This window comes from Echinops telfairi, unplaced genomic scaffold (assembly GCF_000313985.2).
Source record: "Echinops telfairi isolate 266 unplaced genomic scaffold, ASM31398v2 ScPeMD7_7469;HRSCAF=8507_0, whole genome shotgun sequence".
Classification (NCBI taxonomy): domain Eukaryota; kingdom Metazoa; phylum Chordata; class Mammalia; order Afrosoricida; family Tenrecidae; genus Echinops; species Echinops telfairi.
The window spans coordinates 18,752,477-18,775,505 of NW_022111372.1; the positions used below are offsets into that span (position 1 = coordinate 18,752,477).

Consider the following 23,029-nt stretch of genomic DNA (forward strand, 5'->3'; position numbering starts at 1 on the left):
AAGCTGATGGTGCCCGGCTATCAAAAGATATAGCATCTGAGGGGTCTTAAAGGCTTGAAGGTAAACAAGCGGCCATCTAGCTCAGAAGCAACAAATCCCACATGGGAGATGCACACCAGCCTGCGTGCTCAGGAGGTGCCGAAGGGATCAGTTATCAAGCATCAAAGAACAAAAAATCATTATCATTGTGTGCTCACCTCCTTGATGTGATTGCTGAAGGCAAAGCGGGTGCATAAGCAAATGTGGCGAAGAAAGCTGATGGTGCCCGGCTATCAAAAGATATAGCATCTGGGGTCTTAAAGGTTTGAAGGTAAACAATCGACCATCTAGCTGAGAAGCAACAAAGCCCACATGGAAGAAGCACACCAGCCTGTACGATCACAAGGTATCGAATGGGATCAGTTATCAGGCATCATCAGAAAAAAAATCTTATCATTGTGAATGAGGTGGGGAGTGCAGAGTGGAGACCCAAAGCCCATTTGTAGGCCACTGGACATCCCCTTACAGAAGGGTCTTGGGGAGGAGATGAGTCTGTCAGGGTACGATGTAGCAATGATGAAACATACAACTTTCCTCTAGTTCATGGTGACCAGATTTTAACATTGGTAAAGTGGGACACCATTGATAAAACTCATATCCTGGTGAAACAGCCACATGGCAGCCGAAAACCGTATACCCTAGCTTGTTGTGCATTCTTTCCAAAAATCGGGACTTTTTAAAAACACCACGGGACACGGAAATATTGTTAAAAAGCGGGACATCTGGTCACCTTACTCTAGTTCCTAAATGCTTCCCCCCTCTCCCCATCATGATTCCAATTCTACCTTACAAATCTGGCTAGACTAACGGATGTACACTGGTACAGATAGGAACTGGAAAAAATGGGAATCTGGGGTGGATGATCCCTTCAGGACCAGTGGTGTGAGTGGCGATAGTGGGAGGTTGGGTTGGAAAGGGGGAACCTATTACAAGGATCTACATATAATCTCCTCCGTGGGGGAGGTGAAGTGGGTGAAGGGAAACGTCGGACAATTTATAAATTATCAAGGGTTCATGAGGGAGGGGAGAGCAGGGAGGGAGGGGGAAAAATTAGGAGCTGATGCCAGGGCCTTAGGTAGAGAGCAAATGTTTTGAGAATGATGAGGGCAATGAATGTACAAATGTGCTTTACACAATTGATATATGTATGGATTGTGATAAGAGTTGTATGAACCCCTAATAAATTGATTAAAATTTTTTAAAAATAGTTTGAAATACTATTTTTTTACCAAGTTTTATAGAAATGCAGTGTTTTGGTCCACTTTTTTTTTTTAAAGCTGTGCTGCTAGCACAAGCACACAGAAGACTTCATTGTTGTTTTGGGGGAAGGGGCAAACATCACTAATAGGATGGCTCCAAACCTGGATGATGTGAGGACATCACCTTGCCCTGCTAGTTTTGAGAGACTCCCTCTGAGTTCCCAGGAAGAGGGATTCCCTGATGTGGACACAGGTTAGCAACCTTGACACAAACACAGCTTGGGAGAGGGAAAAAGTAGTGTTTCTTTTTACATCCTCCACACACTCTTCTCCCTCTCTGCCTTCAGCAAAGACTTGACTCCCATAAACCCAGAGACATGTGGGGACCTGACTTCTAAACATTGGTTAGCATACTGGGCGATCTGGACTTTCCAGTGACGCCATCCTAATGGCACCCACCCCTCACAAGAGCAGCGGGCTCCTGGGTTCAGTCTGTGGATCTTCAGATGGGCAATTCTGCTGTGTCCATTTCATGTCCTGAAAGTCAGGGTCCACTCAGGAAACGTTGTTAAAACAACATGCCAAATGTGCAATGTCAACTCTCACTCTAAACGTTTCCTGTTCAGAGCATCAGATACAGACTTCAGTGGGTTTTACAGTGGCTGTATGCTGCTATCAGGTGCCCATGTCCTGCCTGAATACCATGACTGTTTATGACAACTATCTTTAATAAAGCTGGATATAATTTTTGGGAAAAAAAATAATGAAAGAAAGATATCTTACATCTCAGGAAATATTAAGTTCATGAAAAAATTATCAAGCAACTAACCATCGATATAGTAAAGATCAGTCTTCGGCCAAGACAAAAGCGCAGGTATACAGTCAGCAATAAATTTTCTCTTTTCTTCTTTCACCAAAAATGGACCAAGAATTTGAATGGTATGCAAATTACCCTCTGTTAGTGGGAAAAACCTATTTAGAGAAAACACATAATTATTTAAATATGCAATTTTTTAGAAAATTCATCACATTCAGGCTGCTCAAAAAGACCAATAAGTCCTCTGTACAAGGGGAAAAATTAACTATGATAGTAAATTAATAATGTCTGATCCTGAGTGATGAAACTGAGCTTCTTTTCCTTTTCCTGTATGCTTATAGTTTTTAAAATAATCATATATAAGCTTTCTTCATGTATGAAAGTTCCTTTTTAATTATACAAGCAAAAACAATGTTCTATATTCTACTTTGGTGATCAATGACTAGGGTCCTAAATGCTTGTGCACAGCCATTTAAGGAAGAGAGAATAATGATGAGAATAATGACACACATTAAAACAACTAGTCCAATGGACTAATGGCCACACAAACATCAGCTTCCACAGTCCTGAAGCCAGAGGAACTAGATGGTGCCTAGCTCCCCTGCCAACTGCTCTGAAAGGGACGACATTATAAGGTCCTGGGTAGAGCGGGAGAAAAATGTGGGACAAACTCAAAATCCTAAAAGAGACCAGGCTTACCAATTGGACACTGGTGGGATCTTTAAGACTCTACAACCCTCCTTTTAGATTTCAAACTGAACTCACCTCCTTGTTAGAATAATCAACTATTCAAGATCAAAAGAGCAGCATTTACCCAAGGACATGGTGCAGAGGGTTTAGGAAAGAAAGAGAAATGAAAACAGGAAACACAGAAAGGAAGTGGAATAAGTGGCATTGCATTAAAGCAGTTCTCAACCTGTGGGTCGTGACCCCTTTGGGGGTCGATCGACCTTTTCACAGGGATCGTCCAATTCATAACAATAGCAAAATTACAGGTATGAAGTAGCAATGAAAATCATTTTCTGGTTGGGGGGGTCACCACGACATGAGGAACTGTATTATAGGGCCGTGGCATTAGGAAGGTTGAGAACCACTGCACTGAAGGGAGGGAGTGCAATGAATGAGTTGAAACAAACGTGGATGAATTGTTGAATGCAAAAATGACGATCTGCTCTCTAAACCTTCACCTAATGCACAAAATGTTACAAATAAAGTTTACAAGCAATACTTGATTGGGGTCTTTAATATTCTGTCTTACTGATATTCTCTTCAGTGAACACTCTCTTCACTGATATTCTCGTGTGTGTATATACATTTTGCTGTTGTTAGATGGCAGCTGAGCTGATTCTGAATCAGGGCAACCCCATGTGAATGAGTAGATCAGGTCTACAGGATTTCCTGGGCTGAGAGCTACAACGGTAACAGAGCGGCTCTGAACCACGATCTTTTAGTTAGAAACTGAGTACTGAACCTGTGTGCCACCAGAAGAATATAAGTAGTTGGGTTTTATTTACATAAAGGAGATCACACTAAACATTGTCCTGCTATGTGTCACTTAATAAAAATATATTTTGTAGATCATTCCATACCAAGGCATATCATTCCATATACTTCTATTGTAAAGCTAGTGACAAGGGGAAAAAAACTACTAAACAGCAATTCATACTCTGAATGTCTCACAATTTAACTATTTCTCTATTAGTGAACCTTTAGTTTCTTTTCCAAATTTTTGGTCTTATAAATAATGCTACAATGAATGTCCTCAACAGATATCCTGCACATGTGCAAATACCTCAAGGTTAGATTCTCAGACATCTCATTTAAAAATCATAGGATTTGAACGTAGTAATAACACGTTTGGCAGGAGTCTTGTGGTGGGACAAGTGGTTCAGTGCTTATAAACCAAAAGAGTTGCCTAACAAGAAACGCTGGTGATCTGATTCTGAAAGATCTTGAACACCCTTTGGAGCAGCTCCACTCTGTGCACATGGAATCTCCGGGAGTCAGACCCAACACAGTGGCACATAGCAACACGTTTTGGTAACTTCAGTGTTTTCTGATAAAGCTAAACAAATGTGCACTTTCACCAAAAGCTGCCAATCTTCTTCACTGCTGGATATATGGGGGAATCAAACATGCTTATTTGAATGTATATGTCTGTCATTACTGGTAAGTAAATAGTTCACATTTCATAATTGAATTACCTTGTCCGATACATTGACGATTTCATCTATAAAATACCTGTTACTATCTGTAATAGGTTGAACACACTGTGCCCCCCTAATGTGTTTGGCTAGGCCATGGTCCCCAGTATTGTGTGGCTTTCCTCTATTTTGTGACCTGATGCAGCTGTTCTAATCCCTGCCTGGGAGGAATAAAGCAAGGTTGTTGCTGTTGTTGTTGTTGTTGTGAGGCACCACCAAGTCAGTTCTGACTCACAGCAACCCTACGCACAACGGGAGGGAAGGCTGCCTGTTCCTGCGCCATCCTCACAATCATTGTTATACTGGAATCCATTGTTGCAGCCACTGTGCTGATCCACATCGTCAAGGATCTTCATTTCTTCTCTGTCCCTCCCGTTTTCCGAGATTGATGTCCCTCTCTGGTGGCTGGTCTGTCCGGATAACATGTCCAAAGGATGCAATACAAAGTCTCCTCATCCTGGCCTCCATGGAGCATTCGGGCTGTATCTTACAGATTTGTCTGTTTTCTGACAGTCCATGGTACTTTCAATACTCTTTACCAGTACCATCACTCAAATGCACCAATTCTTTGCCCCTCCTTAATGTCCAACTTTCACATGCATGATTGAAAAGTCCATGGCTTGGGCTGGCACACCTTCATCCTCAGTGATATCCTTGCCCTTCAACATTTAAAAGGGTCTTATGCATCAGACTTGTCAGTTTCATTTTTTGATGGCTGCTTCCAATAGCATTGATTATGGATGCAAGCACAATTAAATCCTTGACCACTTCAGTCATTTTCCTATTTAACCACAATGTTATCTATTGGTCCAGTTGTGAGGATTTGGGTTTTCTTTACATTGAGTTGCAACCCATCCTGAAGGCTGCAGTCACTGAAGCAGGATGAGGATGTTATAGGAGTGAGGTATTATTATGGTGGGATATCAGCCCACAACACTTGGATGTGGCTTGCAACACCTTTTAACTCCTACAAGATAAGAGATAAGGTGAGAGAAGCCAGCAGAGAGGGGGAGAGAGAGCTCACTACCCCCAAGAAAGAAGAGCTGAGAGCAGTGTGTGTCTTTGGCCCCAGGGCTCGGGGGTTGGGGGTTACTGAAGTAAGAAACTCCAAGACTCAGGGAGAGGACTGTGAAAAAGGCAAGAAGACATTTCTGTGTGTTCAAGTTCAAACGTGACTCACATTTCTGTTACAGTAGCATTAGAGAATTAAGACAATACCCTTGACATATTTTTCAACTTAGTTTTTTATTTACATATTCCAGATATATTTGCTAATTTGCAAATGTTTCCTCCATGTTGTCATTTGTTTCTTAATCTTTGTTTACTATATCTCAGATACCGTACATTTTTTATAAAGTGAAGTATCTTTCTTTCCTTTATGGATCCTGGATTTTGTGCTCTGCTTAAAATGATTTTCCTGCCCAGATTATACATTTTTTATTTCCCTTTAAACTTTCATATAACTGTTCTTCATATTTAGCTTTTTTAAATTTAGCTTTTAATGTAGACTTTATTTTTGTGCATAATGTATGGGAGGGGTCTCTCCTACAAAGCTAATTATCTAAAATAAATATAAAATTCTTCATTTTTTTTCCTCATTCCCTTTCATTTAATTCCTACATTTTCTAAAGCTGTGCTCTTGAAAACCTTGTGATCTTGATTTATTAGTGTTTTTTATGATTGGAATATTAATTTATTAGTGTTTTTAGGCATGAGTGACCAAGGTGAGCATTTATTACATTACAAAGTAAAAATATTTTAAATAAGAATACCTGTTTTCTCAAAATCATAAAAGAGACCAGGCATTCTAGTTGGACGGAGGCAGGTGCGACCCAAGACTATGGCCTTGTTTCCCCTTTGGGGCTGGAACAGAACTCCTCTACGTGAGAACACAGCCATTTTCGATCAAAAGGGCAGCATTCACACAACAGCGGCATACAGAGGTTCGGAAAGGAAGAGGAGCTGAACAGGAAACAGGGGAAAGGCCGTGATGGCACATTGAGGGGACTGAGAGGGATGAGTCGGAACAAAGTGTGAATGAATTGTCAAACATAAGACTGATGATTTGCTCAGTAAGCTTTCACGTAATTCACAATAAAAAGAAAAAAAATACCTGTTTTCTTCTCTCCTATACTGATGTTTTACATCCTCAGGTGTAATCCTTCGAACAGAGATCAACTTAATAATAATAAGAGACCAAAGGGTGCCATATACTTTGGATCTAAAAATGAAAAAAAAGTTTTTCTGTTTAAAAGTATACTTAGTGTCCTTTCTTAACACTAGATTCCTTTTACAGAATTCATTAAATCACTAAGTGAGAGCATCAATTCATCCCACACATCTGTACTAAAACACCTCCCATTATCCCATTGCTATTCTTTCTCAAGTGATACTGAGCTCTCACTCCAAAGCAATTCCACATCCCTCAAGGCCCAGTACGGGAGGTGATTTTAACGAAGACCAGTGGGGAAAGGACCTCTCTCTGGGTTGGATGAAGCTGGAGAATCAAGGAGATACTCATAACCACTGAGGAAGCTGTGCTGGGTACCTAGGGGTGGGAGTGAGGAGGAAGACTTGTTCAGCCGTGTCCTCTGATATGGTAAAAATACTACAGGCAACTGATAAACTTTTTAGTTGAGAGAGAAGTTCAACATAGCAATTTCAAAATGCTAACTGCTAGGAAGAAAGGCCCAGTGATCTACTGAAAATCATCCCATGAAAACCCTATAGACAACCACATTCTAATCCAGGGGTCACCATGGGTTGTGGGCAGATATGGTAGCAGCTAACAACAACAATCACAAAAATAAATCAAATTGCGGGTAAAAAAAGAAAGAAACTGAAGTGCTATAACCACATAAGGACTTCATTGTCACACCTTCTTCCTCATCCAGGGGAATGGGTTTTGTGCTTGTAATATTAAGACCCATCTAGAGCAATTTATAAGGTTGAGGTTGAAGTTGAAAGTAGTGAGAAGATGGGTTACAGACAACAACACGACCCTCATAAATATCTATTTCTTTCACTTTTAACTCCCATTGAATGTATTTACAGAGTAATCAAGAAAGGCAAAGTGCGAACATTTCCCTTGAAGAGTTCATGAAGTACTTAGTGCATATAGAGTATTCATTACTAAGCAATACATATTATCTTGTAAATTAGACCCTTTGAGCAAAAAATAGCTTTTATCGTATAAAAGTCAAAGCCATCACAAGTAAAATGGTCATAAAAAATGAAAATTCAAAGGGATTCTTACCTGTCAAATATCAGCTGCAAAAGGCCAGAAGTATTACCAAGTGCACATAGGTTATCATATGTGATATTCATTCTTTGAAGCATGTTACAATATCCACTTACAAAAACAGGTGGATTGTATAATTCTTCACACCACTGCAGGGAATAGAGGAGTTCTGCAACTAACAAAACGGAGGGCGCCAAGTTTTCAGGTGTACTTTGTAAACAAACCCTGCAGTCACTTTTATTTTTCCACCCCATTTTCTAACACTACTACATCCCATTTATTTCAAAACATCAAGGACCAAATTTTTAAAACAGCCTTCATTGAACACTGGGAATATCTGCCTGATACAAAATATCACATTCTCCCCAAATATTTGTCTGATATAAAATAGCACATCCTCCCATCTGGAGAAAGACATCATGCTTGGTAAAACGGAGGGGCAGCGAAAAAGAGGAAGGCCTTCAACAAGATGGGTTGACACAGTGGCTGCACCAATGGGCTCGGGGCACAGGAACATTGGCGAGGCTGGCGCAGGCCTGGGCACGGTCCTGTTCTGTTGGGCACTTGGCTGCTTTGAGCCCGAACCGACTCAGTGGCACTTACCAACAGTCCAAATCTTACTTGGTCTCTTCTGACTAGGAAGAATGTAGCAGGACCTCAATTATTGCAAATACCAGAATATTTTTCCTATTATTTCTGACACAATTAGTGAGGTGTCTCATACAAGATAAGCTCCAAGGGACACGAGACTTGAGATGAGAACTCATGCCAAGGTAGAAGATGGGTGATAACACGATACAGTAAAAGGGTACCGGCCTCCGACGGACGAGACTGCCTGGATTCAAGTCTGTTCGGCCACAAGCTTTACGTGCAGCTATCAATACTTCATAAGACTGGAGTAAGAAGTAAACCTTACACATGGTAGCTTTTTAATTCACAAACAGTCACAACTCCCTTGATGAAGCTATGTATGAGTTTTGAACTGGACATGAAAGCTAGTTCAAAAGTGAACCTTGTCCTTATAAAACAACTGACCAAGTCAAGATAATAATAGTACCTAACTTAAAAGGATCGATGAGAAAATGAAGTATTATAGTCAATTTGTAATTTGCATCACAATTAATAAAGAAATGAAGCATTATAAGGACTTGAACTACCATCTTTGTGTTTGGAGTTATTCTGTGAGCACATCTCCTGGGATGTGAACCTGACTGACCAAAAGAAAAATTTCAGTTGTTAGCCTCCATTTTTTCCCCACAGGTAATAAAGCTCTTGGCTTGGAAAAAACAGGATTGACACAGGTCTATGCAATTCCTCTACTTTGAATTGTATCTTATAAAAGTCATACTGCTATCCCAGAATCCCTCAGGACTTGTGGGGAGATAGTCATAAAGGTCAGCAGACAGTCCTGGAATTATGTATGCTTTTTCATTGTTGTTGTTGCTTTTGCTGGTTTCTTTTCTTTTTTTCTCTTTTTATTCAATCTTTTGTTTTCTTTTTGTTTTGTCTCTGTTATTGTTTTGTCTACCAATATAAGAAAGGCATGGGAAGCAAGCCCAAGGAGAAAGCAATAGCACCGACAGTTCCAGAGGGACCTTGAGGGGAGGAAGGGGCGGACGAAAGGAGTGGTGAGCAAACAGTGCCACAGACAGGGAACAACTAGGGAAATAAAAGCAACAGTGAGAAGGATGTGGAGATCCTGGGGGTGCTTTAGCATCAGCAGTCTAGCTGAGAGGAATTAAGAGGCAGAAGAAGGGCGAGCATGATGGTAGGGCAAGAGAAAAGTAAAAGGAAACAGAGGAAATATCTAGGAAGCAAAGCTATGGCAAGAGATATAAACATAGGTGTGTACTTATATAAATATGTTAATTCATAAAAATAGAGGTACTGGTGTATATACATATACTTACATGGCAATACACTGAGGAAGTAGACAAGACTTTGGGCCTCTACTCAAGCCTTCCTTCAATGCAAGAACACTTTGTTCTAACAACCTGGCATTCTTTGATGCTCACCCCTCCAACACAATCACTGAAGCCAAAATGGGTGCATAAGCCAATGTGGTGAAGAAAGCTGATGGTGCCCAGCTATTAAAAGATACAGTGTCTGGGGTATTAAAGGCTTGAAGTTAAACAAGTGGCCATCAAGCAGAGAAGCAACAAGCCCACATGGAAGAAGCACACCAGCCTGTAAAATTATGAGGCGCAGATAGAATCAGGTAACAGGCACCAAAAGACCCAATACAAAACAAAACAAAACAAAATAAAACAAAAACATACTGCTGAGAACAGGGGGAGTTGGAGCAGAGACCCAGAAACCATCTGTGGATAATGGGACATCCCCTCACAGAAGGGTTACAAGGAAGGGATGAGTCAACCAGGGCATAGTATAGCACTGATGAAACACACAATATTCCTCTGGTTCTTTGAGGCTTCCTCACCCCACACTACGATGAACCCTGTTCTGCCTTTCAGTTCTGGCTAGACCAGAGCACGTACACTGGTATAGATAAGAGCTCACAGAACAAAGAATCCAGGTTAGGTAAACCCATCAAGTATAGAAACGGGAGCAGTGATAGAAGGAGGGCAGGGGGAAGGTGGGAGGAGGAGGGGAGGAAAGAGGAACAGATCAAAATGATTGATGCATAATCCCTCCACCCCCCAGGGGGATAAACAACAGAAATGTGGGTGAAGGGAGACAGCAGTTGGTGTAAGATAAATTTACAATTTATCAAGGGGTCACAAGGGTGGGAGGAGGGAAGGGAGGGAAAAAAGAGGAGCAGATACCAAGGGCTCAAATAGAAAAAAACTCTTTTGAAAAGGATGATGGCGACATATGTACAAATGTGCTTGACACGATGGATGTATGGATTGTTATAAGAACTGTAAAATATGATAATAATAATTTATAAATGATCAAGGGTTTATGAGGGAAGGGGGGGTAGGGAGGGAGGGGAAAAAAATGAGGAGCTGATACCAAAGGCTCAAGTAGAAAGAAAATGTTTTGAGAATGATGATGGCAACAAATGTACTTGACACAATGGATGGATGTATGGATTGTGATAAGAGTTGTGTGAGCCCCCAATAAAATTATTTAAATAAATTTTTTAAAAGAAATGTAAAATAGCCTCCAATAAAATGTTTTTTTTAAAGAGCTGTAATAATAAAATGATATTTTAAAAAGTTATACTACTATCTAAAATTCCAAGCCATTTCCTACAATAAAAGTATCATGGCGATCTCATGTGTGTCAGAGTAGAATTATACTAAGATTCCGATGACTTTTCCCCCCAGAAGTAGATCCTTGGGCCTCTCTTCCAAGGCATTTTGGGTGAACTCAACCTGCCAATTTTTTGGTTAGCCACCAAGTGTTTGATTGTTTTTCAATATTCAAAGAGATAGGATTTCAACATTTGAATTTCACATTTATCAGGAAAATATAGCCCTCTGGATAAAAAGATTTAGTGGTTAAAAACAAAAGAACTGAAAATATATAATCTTTGATAAAACACCAGTTTCTTTCTTTCTTTTAGGGTATGTCCAATAAGCTCAGCAAATAGTAATACCATTCCAATTTAATTAACTGCTATATTGTCAAATCATGCTCTAAGATTAATAAGATTATAGTAAGATTTGGGTATATTTTCTTTTTTTTTTTTTTATATTTTCATCTAATATGAAAATAGGTTTAATACCACTTAAGTGACCTTAAATTCTCCTTCTCTAAGACAGTTAATAGGAAGCTACAGATTCTTTAATTATTTAAATTTTAAATTGTAATGTGATTTTAAACTGCTTCAAAATTATATCCATTCATTATTTAATACTAGATGCTCATATATACTTACTTATTTTCTCAATTTCTTTATCTTCTAGGATGCCTTCTTTTTTCAGTCCAACAAAGATCATTTTGCTCAATAATGCTGACGCACATAAATGGTTAGGAACTATATTTATATCTTGTACCACATAATCTACTTTGACACATTCATGATTCAAACTCAGTTTTCCTTCTAAAAGAGGCCTGTGAAGCCACTGTAAAGAAAAAAAATAATATACTACTAAATTGTATACAAAATCATTAGACTTTCTAATTATTTCCTACCTCAGCTATTCAGACTGGGAACAACATGTGTGTTTGTTTACGGTTCTTTAAAAAAACAAGTCTTGTTTAACTTTGTATCATGGGCCCTGCCCACATTTGCTGATACCTGTGAAGAGCTAACATCAAATAGTGATGGTTCAGAGGCATAAAGGCTAGTGAAGCGGTTCCTAAGGCCGTGACTCTTTATTATAATACAGTTCCTCATGTTGTGGTGACCCCCCCAACCATAAAACTATTTTCATTGCTACTTCATAAGTGTAATTTTGCTACTGTAATGAATTGTACAACCGTGAAAGGGTCGTTGGACCCCAAAAGGGGTCGTGAGCCACAGGTTGAGAACCGCTGGGCTAGTATGCGATTCATTTCATGTACTTTATTCTTCCTCAGGATAAAATTTTAAAAATAGTCGGGTCTGCTTGAAATCCAAACTCTAGAATGAGACAGGCACTCCTCACCCACAAACATACCTGCAGAGGGAGACACTCTCTCATCTGCTCCCATTCGCTGTCATTTGGTATAACACTTGCAATATAAAATCCTAGAAGAGCAGTATCATCACTCTCAAGAAGTTCTTCCAGGAAATCATCCACAGTAGACAAGAGAACTTGCAGCCTGACAGTAATGAAAAGGACTTACTGCTGTAGTTGTGCTGGGACTAATTTGAACACCCTCATATACATTCACTATCCCACTGAACAAGGAGACAGGCATACTCAGAAGTGACTCTCTGCGCTGGACACACACACTCAAACTAGGGACTTGATCCAACATTTCAGAGGAGAAACTGCATGATGCTGCTATCTCAAAATGAACAGGACCTGACTGGTTTCAGATCAAGTATTTCGTGCTCTTAAGAGCACGATGATCAAAAAAGGATCGGACCAATTCCAGTAACTTCTGGATGCCTTCACTTAGGCTCCATATAATGGATACCACACAGTTCAACAGTTATTACATTAAAGAGAGTTGATTCCACAATCAATTTTAGAACATTTTCTTCTTTCTTGTACTCACCGTAATTAACTCCCCATTTCCTGCCAACATTCCCTGCCTGTACCCTCAAGAAACTATTGATCGAGTTACCGTCTCTATAGATTTATCTATCCTGGATCCATTATACAGAAAAACATACAAAACAACAAAACCAACAATAACAAAGTAAAACAGAGGAAAACCTCAGTCGAAAGTACATCTTGATGTGAATGAATTATCGAGTTACATATGTGTATTATATGCTAATAGAACATTTTAACAAGGAAATAAAATAGAAAATATTAAAAACTAGAACAACTTTAAACTGGATCAAAAGTGAAATCAAAAGAGATGCTAAATGTTAACCGAGCTGCATCAGCAATAATGCCCTTTCCAGTACATTCCGTATGAAAGCAGGTCTATTTACATCCCTGGTGATGGTCAGAGAGGATTCACCAGGGGTGAAATACCACAAGTATTCCCTCTTCACTTGTTTTTTTGTTTGTTTGCTTTGTTTTTAACTGAAGCCACTTTGAAATTGATCAAAAGGGAGATCAAATGATATTACATTTTTATATCAATGCGAACGAGGGGGGTGCAGAGTGGAGACCCAAAGCCCATCTGTAGACAATTGGACATCCCCTCACAGAAGGGTCACAAGGAACAGACAAACCAGTCAGGGTGCAGTATGGCAATGATGAAACATACAACTTTCCTCTAGTTCTTTAATACTTAGGCCCCCTATCCCCCCACCCCACTATCATGATCCCAATTCTACCTTACAAATCCAGCTAGACCAGAGTATGTGCACAGGTTCAGATAAGAGCTGGAAACACAGGGAATCCAGGCAGATAAAACGCTCAGGCCCAACGATGAGAGCAGTGATACTAGGAGGGTAAGTCTGAGAAGGTGGGGGGAGAAACGGGGAGCCGATCATAATGATCTACACATAATCCCCTCCCAGGGAGACAGACAACAGAAAAGTGGGTGAAGGGAGACATCGGTCAGTGTAAGACAGGAAATAATAATAATTTATAAATTATCAAGGGTTCATGAGGGAGGGGAGGGGAGGGAGGGAGGGGGGAAAATGAGGAGCTGATACCAAGTTCTCAAGTAGAAAGAAAATGTTTTGAGAATGATGATGGCAACAAATGTACAAATGTGCTTGACACAATGGATGTATTGTGATAAAAGCTGTATCCCAATAAAATGATTTTTTTAAAGATATTACATTTTAATAGAAACATAATTGACTCTACACAATGCTCTGTATGTTAACAAGCCTATTCACATTTCTCAACTATGGTCACCAGAGGCTGAATTTATGTGTCGATCCTGCAAATGGATTTTGGGCTTCCACTGTCATCCATATCCTTCTGCAAACCAGGTGTTCACATTTTAAGTTCTGATACCATTTTATTAGGTTTCACTTTTACATATATTTAAGGGTTTTTTTAAAAAAAGAGTGAAATGTAATTGCAACTCAATCTCACAATAATAGATACCTAAAGCCAAAACAAACAACCAAGAACAATCACAATATCTAGTAACCAGTGAGAGGCTTTTGTTACAATTTATGCCTGTCTACAACACAGATTAGAACCCCCATCACGTCACTGGCCATAAAGTAGGAGTCTTTCCAAGCATATTCTATGAAATCATTCTTGAATTAAGTGGCAGTTTTGTTAATGATCATTAAAATAAAATCTTTGGGGACAAATTTGGTTGTATAGATCTTCTTTTGGTTTTTTTCTCTAACAGAATGTTTTTCACAGACACTCCCAAGACAGAATCTACTTATTTAAGAACAGTACTTATATATAAGAGCCTGTAAGGAAAAAAAATTAAAGACACTACAATCATTTTTTAAAAGATCACCTTTTGACATCCAAAGATGAAGACTGAACTTGACTCCTGAGCCAAAGAGCAGACTGCCGTAGGAAGGTACTCCTCTCGTAGGCACTGTCAGTTTGATGGATCAGGAAATTTAAGCCAGACAGCCACGTTTTTTTCAGTTTACTGATAAGAAAGTCTAAAAAAAAAAGCCAGCAGGAATTTGTAAACCCAATGGATTCACTGTTATCAGAAAATAAATTCTGTAGAACTCATTGCAGATAGAGATTTTTAAGATCTCATTTAACAAAGAAAACACAAAATTGATTTCCAATTGCCTATGCCATAAACATGTAATAATACATGCTAACTCATGCCACATAAATGTAAAAATTGTGAGGTTTAAGTTAGTTAAACCTTGAAAGTTAGTTCTTTCCTGCTAAGCTTATTATAAAATGTGTCTTTTAGAAATGAGAAAGATTATCCCTTTCCCAAAAAGAGATATCAACATTAGAGGAGGAGCTAGAAGCAGAGTTATTGTTTTTTGTATCTCTTTCATAAATAAATCAAGAATACATTCTGAAGCAAGCAATCTCAATTTTGTTTTGAGATACATTACGATTAAACATTTTTAACTATAAGACCAGAGAAAGAGATACTACTTCTCTCTTCTAAATGAAAAAACTGAGGCATTAGGCAACTTGCCACAACTATTGCTCCTTCCAAAAATATTCCTCATTATCATATGATAATTTTACAAATAATATCTATATACATCTTTAATTTTGTTTCTGAAGCTGAAAAATGTATAGAATCTATAACCCTTTATTGAAAATGCTTTTTATATTTCCAAATAATGACTCAACTGTTAATGCCTTAAACGAAAAAACAAAAAAACAAATCTCACTGCCATTGAGTTAATGCTGACTCATAGCACCCCAATAGGGCAGTGTTGAACTGCACCCATGAGTTTCCAAGACAGTCACTCTTTATGAGGGTAGAAAGCCCCACCTTTCTCCCGAGTAGTGGCTGGTGGTTTCAAACTGCTGACCTTGCAGTTATTAGCCCAACGAGTAACCACTACAGCACCAGGGCTCCCCTTTGTGAAAGCCTAGATACTTAGAAAAACTCCCTGGCATCAAGTCGATTCCGACTCAGAGGCACCCTGTAGGACAGAGTAGAACTGCCCGTGACTTTCTGAGGCAGTACATGTTTGCAGGAGCAGAATGCCTCATTTTCCTCCAGCAGAACTGCTGACGTTAGCTACTCAAAGCATAATGCACTATACCAACAAGAATCCCTGATGGTGATGTGGCTGCTAGTCAGAAGGCCAGCAGTTCAAATCCACCAGCTGTTCCACGAGAGAAAAATGAGGCCATCAACTCTCACAAAAATGTACATCCTTGGAAATGCAAAAGGGCAGTTCTACTCTGTCCTATGAATTATTATGAGTCAGAATTGGTTTGAGGGCAGTGAGGTTTGATTGTTGTTCTTGACGTACGTACGAGGAGCCCTGGTAGCAAGGCTAGCAGTTCAAAACCACCAGCCAAAGAGGCCAGTTCTACTCTGTACTGTGAGTTGCTATGAGTCACAATCAGTTTGATGGCAATGAGTTTTTTAAGGTACTTATGTTCACTATGATGGTCATACCAAAGATTCCCAACAAAACGTATTAGCAATAGACTATTACCTGGCAAATGTGTTTCTTCTTTACTCTGAGCACATAACTGAAAGAGTGTTAATAACATATCTTCAGATGGTGGCATAAGCAAACATCCTTTTGCTGAGCGGAAATAATCATAGGCCACATCACAGACATAAGCTATTGATGAGTCACTATTTTCAGCTTCTGACAATGTCTTTGTTTTGGACAAAGTTTCATGAAGTTTATTAATTATTCTTTTAACATATACTTCTCCAATCAAGTAATCTAGAAGGGAAAAAGTCCAAACAGACAAAAATTTCTAATATTAACTGTACCCGCCCCCCACCTTTTTTTTTTATGTGGTAAATACACAGATAACAGAACTAACGTTTTGTTCTTCTCAACCAATTATCTGCAAGTTAAGCAATATCCCCTATTAGAAAACCGAAAAAAGCCATATTCTTGCCTACCATTTTCAGAATGTTGGGATAACACCACACTTAGCAGGATCCATCTTTCTGAGAAGTAGGGCTCTGGAGATACTGTGGATTCCAAGTTCATGTTACATAAGTGATCTGCCAAGTTTACCAATTTCTCTCCAAGGATATCACCTTTTAGCCAGAGAGTTACTAAAGCACGTCTCTCTGAACTGGAACATGCCTAAAACCATACAAATTAAGGCAAAATTAGAAACATTTTAAAAAGTTACCTGTACCAAATACTACCATTGACTTCTCTTCATCACAGTGGTCTTAACACTGTGCCAAATTCTTCCTCCTTTTCCTCAAGTATAGGAAATCTAGTATCTTCCGTGTTCCCCATGTGTTGACTCACAACAAACCCATGTGACAGGCTGTCACCTGGATAAAAGCAGATCGCCAAGTCTCTCGCCTACAGAGCGGCTGGCGGGGTAGGGGGTGGGGGCGGGGGTTGAACCCTGGCTGATGACTGCTTCCATGCTTTGCTCATGCTATCTTCACTATCATAAGTATCCTATCTTCTTTATCAATACCCCATCCATACTTTGAAAGTCAGGATAAATTCCATCTGCTTCACCAAGTATTCCCCATCTTCTCAAAACCATGCTGATCCCTGCTTTCCTTTCCCTGTCTAAAGCACTCACTGGACTGCATTATTATTTGTTTTACCTATAGCTTGTCTTTCCAATGAGATTTTAAGTTCTTTAAGGGCAGATTTTGTCTTAAAATTTCTGATCCATGCTAACAACATTGTAGACATGTTCAAGGAGCAGTGAATGAACTCTGACAACAGATTTCTTAATGCTCCATAAACATTAAATTTTTGTTAAATACTTTTACTAAAATTAAAGAATGAATTTATAATAACATAATAATTTTCTCTAATATAAGCAATGAATGAAGTTTATTTTATATATTTTTGAATGGGGTTTATTATTTCCCCAAATTATGTGAAATAAAGTTACTAGGGCCAGGTATCTGACTGCAACTAGTTTATTTTCATAGGTAGGGAAGTGGGGAAGGCTGGAAATCCACCCCCAAAAGCATGCTGATCCTTGTTCCCAGAGCTTCTTTTACTTTAAGGGATGTGCAACTTGGTTCATCTCAAAGCAATCTGGAAAAAAAAGAAATCCAAGTGCGGATTGGGTAGTGACCACAAAACTTTTTTTTGTTTATTCTAAAAAACTGTAGGTCGTCAGACCTTATATCTTAGCCAAAGCTTACCACTAAACGATCTTTGTGATCTTGTATTATTTCTTAACCTACCTAGGAATTAAACGTTAACCTAGAAAAATTACCAGTTCCTTCTTGGTTCTAAGATTCAGATTTATTTGTTTCTGTAATTTTTAAAGATGTTTACATTAGAACTCTGCTCTTAAATCATTAGTTCACTTAAATACCAGATAAACAACTTCAGAGTTTAGTAAGTTTTCAGACTGGCATCTCTAGAAGAGCTTAGCAAATGAAAATGAATCCATTCCACAGAATGCTGGTAGAGAAAATAAACGACATTTAATTCAGAATGTCTCTCAAGTTAGCAGTCATGAAGTTTAACTTCTGCCCATGGGCGGCTACAGAGGCTGCTTACGGCCAGAAGTTCAGGCGGAATACACGGATTAAGAATTTCCACACGCTAAACGGAGAGAATAGTCTTGCGGGAAGTGTCTGAACCGCCTGGTGGGCAGATTCCTACTTTGGAAATAGATGCATCAGGTTACTTTTACAAAATGAATTCCCCTTGCTCTAACTCTAGGCTTATCCAGCAGCCTTAAGATTTGCCTTTCATGGAGCTTGCCCATAGGTACAGAAAGCACAGGATAAATTAATCCAATAGGTGTAATTTATAGTTTACTGAAAATTTTCAAATTTGTTCTCTGTTCATTTATTTTGTAAAAATAAACTAGTCAATTAAAAAACTTAGCTCACTATGCAAAAGAGAAAAATAATTGTTTTAATACTAAGGAAAACAGGAAGAATTTTGTAACTATTTGTCATTTCTATAGTTAAGAAAGTGTTTGATTTTACTTAAATCTTTATTAGGAAGGAATACATATGCCATATTTTATCATTTCTAAATTGTTTATGGTCCTTGACTGTCCATTATTCTTACCATTAATTTTCATGTTTGGTCAAGTGGCAATTACACAGATGGGAAGACTATGTACAAAGTATTCAAATGCAGGACGAATTTCATTTCCCTGACACTTTCTAGTCAATGCTAGAAACAGTGACTTTCACAGATAAAGAGTAACCCAGAAGTAGAAAGCTATGGCCTTAGTTTAAAAGGCAGTAAGATGTTTAACTTACTCTGGTACCTGCAAGGAACGGAACACTATGTTTTTCAAACCCTTTTTATTCTTCACCAACAATTCTAATCAGAAAAATACTACCACCAGAAAGGCAAATGCCCAATGTCTTCCCGAATTATGGAAACTTAGAAGAACAAAGAAGTTCTCTAATATGAAGTCCTGACTGCAAATTAGCATGTGAATCTGACTGGTTTTAATTTTTCTATGTCTAATAAAAATGTCTAAGATACCTTTTCAATAACCTGCAGAAGAGAACTCCATTTCAACTCCACCTGAAAGATGAAAAACAGTAAGAAACAGTCTACTAAAAGGAATATCAAAATTTTGATAAAGCAACTGAAGGGACCATATAACCTTTACAAAACTAAAACAAAAACTTTTTAAGCTAGGTCACACAAAAAAAAAAAGAAAAAGAAACCTCAACACCCTTGAGTCAATTCTGACTCATAGCAACCAGAATTTAGGACAGCGTAGAACTGCCCCTGCGGGTTTCTGAGACTGTAACTACATACAGTAGTAAAAAGCCTCGTCTTTCTCCCATAGAGGGGTTGGTGGTTTGGAACTGCTGACCTTGCGGTTAACAGCCCAATACGTAACCACTGCGCTGCCAGGGCTCCCTTTTTCCACTTAAAAAGTCAAAATACTTATATGCTTTTATTACCAATCTTTTGTCATCCTAACACACTTTCTGGGCCCAGCAATCTCAGACACTTTGCAAATCACAAAAATACACTGCCTGTCTTTACGCTGACCTTCTTAGTGGAGGGAAACTCCCAAGCTAAAAAAATCCCCTTGAAAATCTCATTCTAGCTATCCACTATTAAAACAGCCTAAAAGCAATACCTGTGTTAAATCATCCAAGATATCTTTTCTTTCCGTATTATTGTCACAGCAACGGAGGGCACTGTATAAAATGTCCATCAGGAAACCCGCATCCTTCCTTTGATCTTCATTTAGCCAACCAATTAATTTCTGGTACAGAAACTGCACGGCAGGATTTTTTTGTGCAAGCTTACTAATTTCAAGAGATTTGCCTTTGACAATACTCTGATTTTCATCACCTAGTAACACTTTAAAGACCTGGCTTGAAGAGAAGGTGCCTAGCAGATTCGAAAGAAACCTTAAATGCTGCTCTGACATTTGTTCATTAACAAAATTTATACTCATTTCCGCTAATTTGCAGACCAAGTCTTCCAAAGATTTCTTCCGTAGAGGAGACACGGCGTCGGAAGGAGGCTGAGTGAGAGGGTCAGGCACCAAGTCCGAGCCTTCGCTGTGCTCTCCCTCTGAAGACAGGCTTTTCTCATTCTCTTTGTGACTCTCAGGCATTTCATCAGCAAATCGAACCTTACCGACTTTTTTTTTATGTGACTTCAATGCACTCTTTGGCTTATGAAGGACCTGTAATAGATTAGATACTCCCAAAACAGACTGATCATCAGCTTCTGGCTCATTAATTTTCTCAACACAGATCTCTGACAGTTTTTCCCAGAAATTGAACAGTACTTTCTCCAAATTACGAGCTGCTATATCATCTTTTTCCTTGTCTGCTTTGGTTTCCCAGGAAGTCAAAGTATCACCTAAGTGGTTAAACATTTGTCCATTTTGTAATCTGGGCTCTTTGAGGACTGAGTCAATAAAAGGGATCAACTGAAACAGAAGATAAGAAATGCAATAAAATACATTTTTGAGAAAAGTAAAACTTAAACAAAGTATTTATTTATAAAACACTAAGGTTTCACATGACTTCTGAAAAAACATAAACCTTGCCCTAGAACTCTGAAAACAGTTATCATAATATAGATCGCTATCTTCGAATAAGTTTAATGATTTACTGGACTCTACCCCAACTACTTCTTTTAATGATATTATAAACAAATGATATAGTTTTCTTTGCATCTGCTGATCTTATTTTATTTACTGAGTGTTTTACTTTTCTGCCTGATATCAGTTGCTGTTCAAGTTGACTGTGATTCATGGCAACCTCATGTGTATCAGAGCAGAACAGTGCCCCATACGGTTTTCAAAATCTGAGGACTTTTTGGAAATAGATTTCTAGGCCTATAATAAGGTGCCACTGGGTTGATGGAAACCTCCTCCCTCTTGATTAGTGGCAGACATCTCTATTTGTACTGCCGAGATATGACTTAAGTCATTGTTCATAATACCTATGGCCCACAGAACTCAGAATCCTATTTCTTAAAATAAAATATAGGGCAAATTAGCCATCTGAGACATCAAGTAGAATCTGAACTTCGGTAATCTCATTAATTAGTTTCCTACTACAGTGAACCCTCGCCACTTCGCGCTTCGACTTCCGCGGCTTCACTCTATCGCGGTTTTTGCGTAACAGCGCATGCTCTGTCATTACTGCCACTGATTGGCTCATACTGTACACGTTTCTGTCTGCATCGCTACGTATCGGAGCTACGTATCAGATGCATTTTTGCTTTTGTACAGTGTACTGTAATTGTTTGTGATTTTTAAGAAATTTTATCTAAGCCCTATGATGGCTCCTAAACGAGCTGCTTCTTCTAAGCCTTCTGACAATAAAAATAAGCGCCAGAGGAAGATGATCACCATTATGAAAAGGTAAAACTTTTGGATATAAGGAATCCTACTTCGCGGAATTTCATTTATCACGGTAGAGTCTAGAACTGATTAACCGCGATAAACGAGGGTTCACTGTATACTAAACCATATTCCAGAACCTGCTTTTATCACTGGTTCTAAATCAAACCTAAAATCATTAGCAGTATTTTAGGATAAGATGCGTACGGTATAATTAAAGTTTAAAAGATAATAACGGGAGGGGGGAACAGGGAGGGAGGGGGACAATGAGGAGCTCAAGTAAAAAGCAAATGTTTTGAGAATGATGAGGGCAACAAATGTACAAATGTGCTTGACACATAATGGATGTATCTATGGATTGTGATAAGAGTTGTACAAGCCCCCAGTAAAATGATTTTTTTAAAAATAATTGTTTTAGACTGCAGCTCTCTAAAGTAATCAAGATTTTTACACCCAAAGATTGATTAATCCTGTTATTTTATAAAACTAACAACTGACTGTAGTTTTTTAACTTATTGGGTCAGAAATACATATTACTCAATTTGCGTATTATAAATGCAAAATTGTTACTAAAAATGCTACTTAATGACAAGAATAACAACAATAAACATAATTCTTTATGGTCAAGGTACTAGAGATGTTTATGTTATACACACCTGATCATTGACAAGCATCTTTTCCATATCTTCCTCACCCAAGTTTTGCTGCATTATAAAACGTAAGCATTCAAAAAAAGCAGCTGCTACAGCTGAGCACTCGGAAAAGCTGGTTTTGATTCGCTCTGTGGACATCCTAAGAAATTATAAACAACCATGGCTTACTCTCACATTAAAAAATAACTGAGAACTTAAATCACAGAAAAGTCCTTAGACCAAAAGAGGATATGTTATCTAATAAAAATTTTCAATGAAAAACTAATGGCAAGCAATCTATTCTGACTGGCATATAATTTGTAGAATTGTGTACGAAGCTTATTTTCAAAAATGTTTTGACAAAGCAAATGAATATTTCCTCTTCTATGTATCAAATATGCAAAACAAAAAGCATCATTTGAAAAGTGGCCTATTTTTATCTACAGGTCTTACCATATAGCAAACTTTCTGCAGGTCATACACTACAGCATTGACTCAAGTTCAGAATTAAAATTTTAAAGAATTTTTTTGAAGTGTTTAATAAATAGCAAAACAATTCGAGGAAAATTTAAAAGAAAAGATGATAATTAGTATGTCACCCTAATACTATGGCAACAAGAAAAGCCCTTTTGCTTTACAAATCAAGAATTAACTTCCTTACCCTGTTCCTATAGAGGTGAGAAAATTTTTGAAGAAATCCAACTTTGGATCTGTTATGGACTGAGGGAGTTTGCTGATAAATGGCAACAGATACGGATATATCACAGTAGCCAGGCCCCGACCACCTTCCCGGACTATAGCTGACAGCTTGGGAAACACGCTTTTTTTTGCATTGACATGCATCCAACAGTCCTAACCAAAGAAAGCAGTATGCAATTAGAAATCATTCAGTATCATTTTCCCAGTCACCAGTAAGAGAAAAACATGTAGGCTCTCAAATATAAAAATCCTTCATTTTACCTTAAAAATCTCTCAGTACCATTA

At 38.5% G+C, this 23,029-nt stretch overlaps 1 protein-coding gene across 1 annotated transcript in view; it reads right to left on the reverse strand.

Moving 5' to 3' along the window:
- The window catches only part of LTN1 (listerin E3 ubiquitin protein ligase 1), a 90,204-nt gene that overhangs the window by 36,285 nt on the left and 30,890 nt on the right, over positions 1 to 23,029 (reverse strand). The window contains exons 8-19 of the mRNA XM_045284657.1: positions 22,707 to 22,897; positions 22,070 to 22,205; positions 19,686 to 20,492; positions 19,073 to 19,114; positions 16,525 to 16,714; positions 16,100 to 16,339; positions 14,455 to 14,608; positions 12,072 to 12,216; positions 11,348 to 11,534; positions 7,516 to 7,675; positions 6,373 to 6,480; positions 2,068 to 2,210 (exon numbers count right to left, since the gene is read on the reverse strand). Coding sequence (XP_045140592.1) covers positions 2,068 to 2,210; positions 6,373 to 6,480; positions 7,516 to 7,675; positions 11,348 to 11,534; positions 12,072 to 12,216; positions 14,455 to 14,608; positions 16,100 to 16,339; positions 16,525 to 16,714; positions 19,073 to 19,114; positions 19,686 to 20,492; positions 22,070 to 22,205; positions 22,707 to 22,897 — 2,503 coding nt within the window. The remainder of the gene's footprint in view (positions 1 to 2,067; positions 2,211 to 6,372; positions 6,481 to 7,515; positions 7,676 to 11,347; positions 11,535 to 12,071; positions 12,217 to 14,454; positions 14,609 to 16,099; positions 16,340 to 16,524; positions 16,715 to 19,072; positions 19,115 to 19,685; positions 20,493 to 22,069; positions 22,206 to 22,706; positions 22,898 to 23,029) is intronic.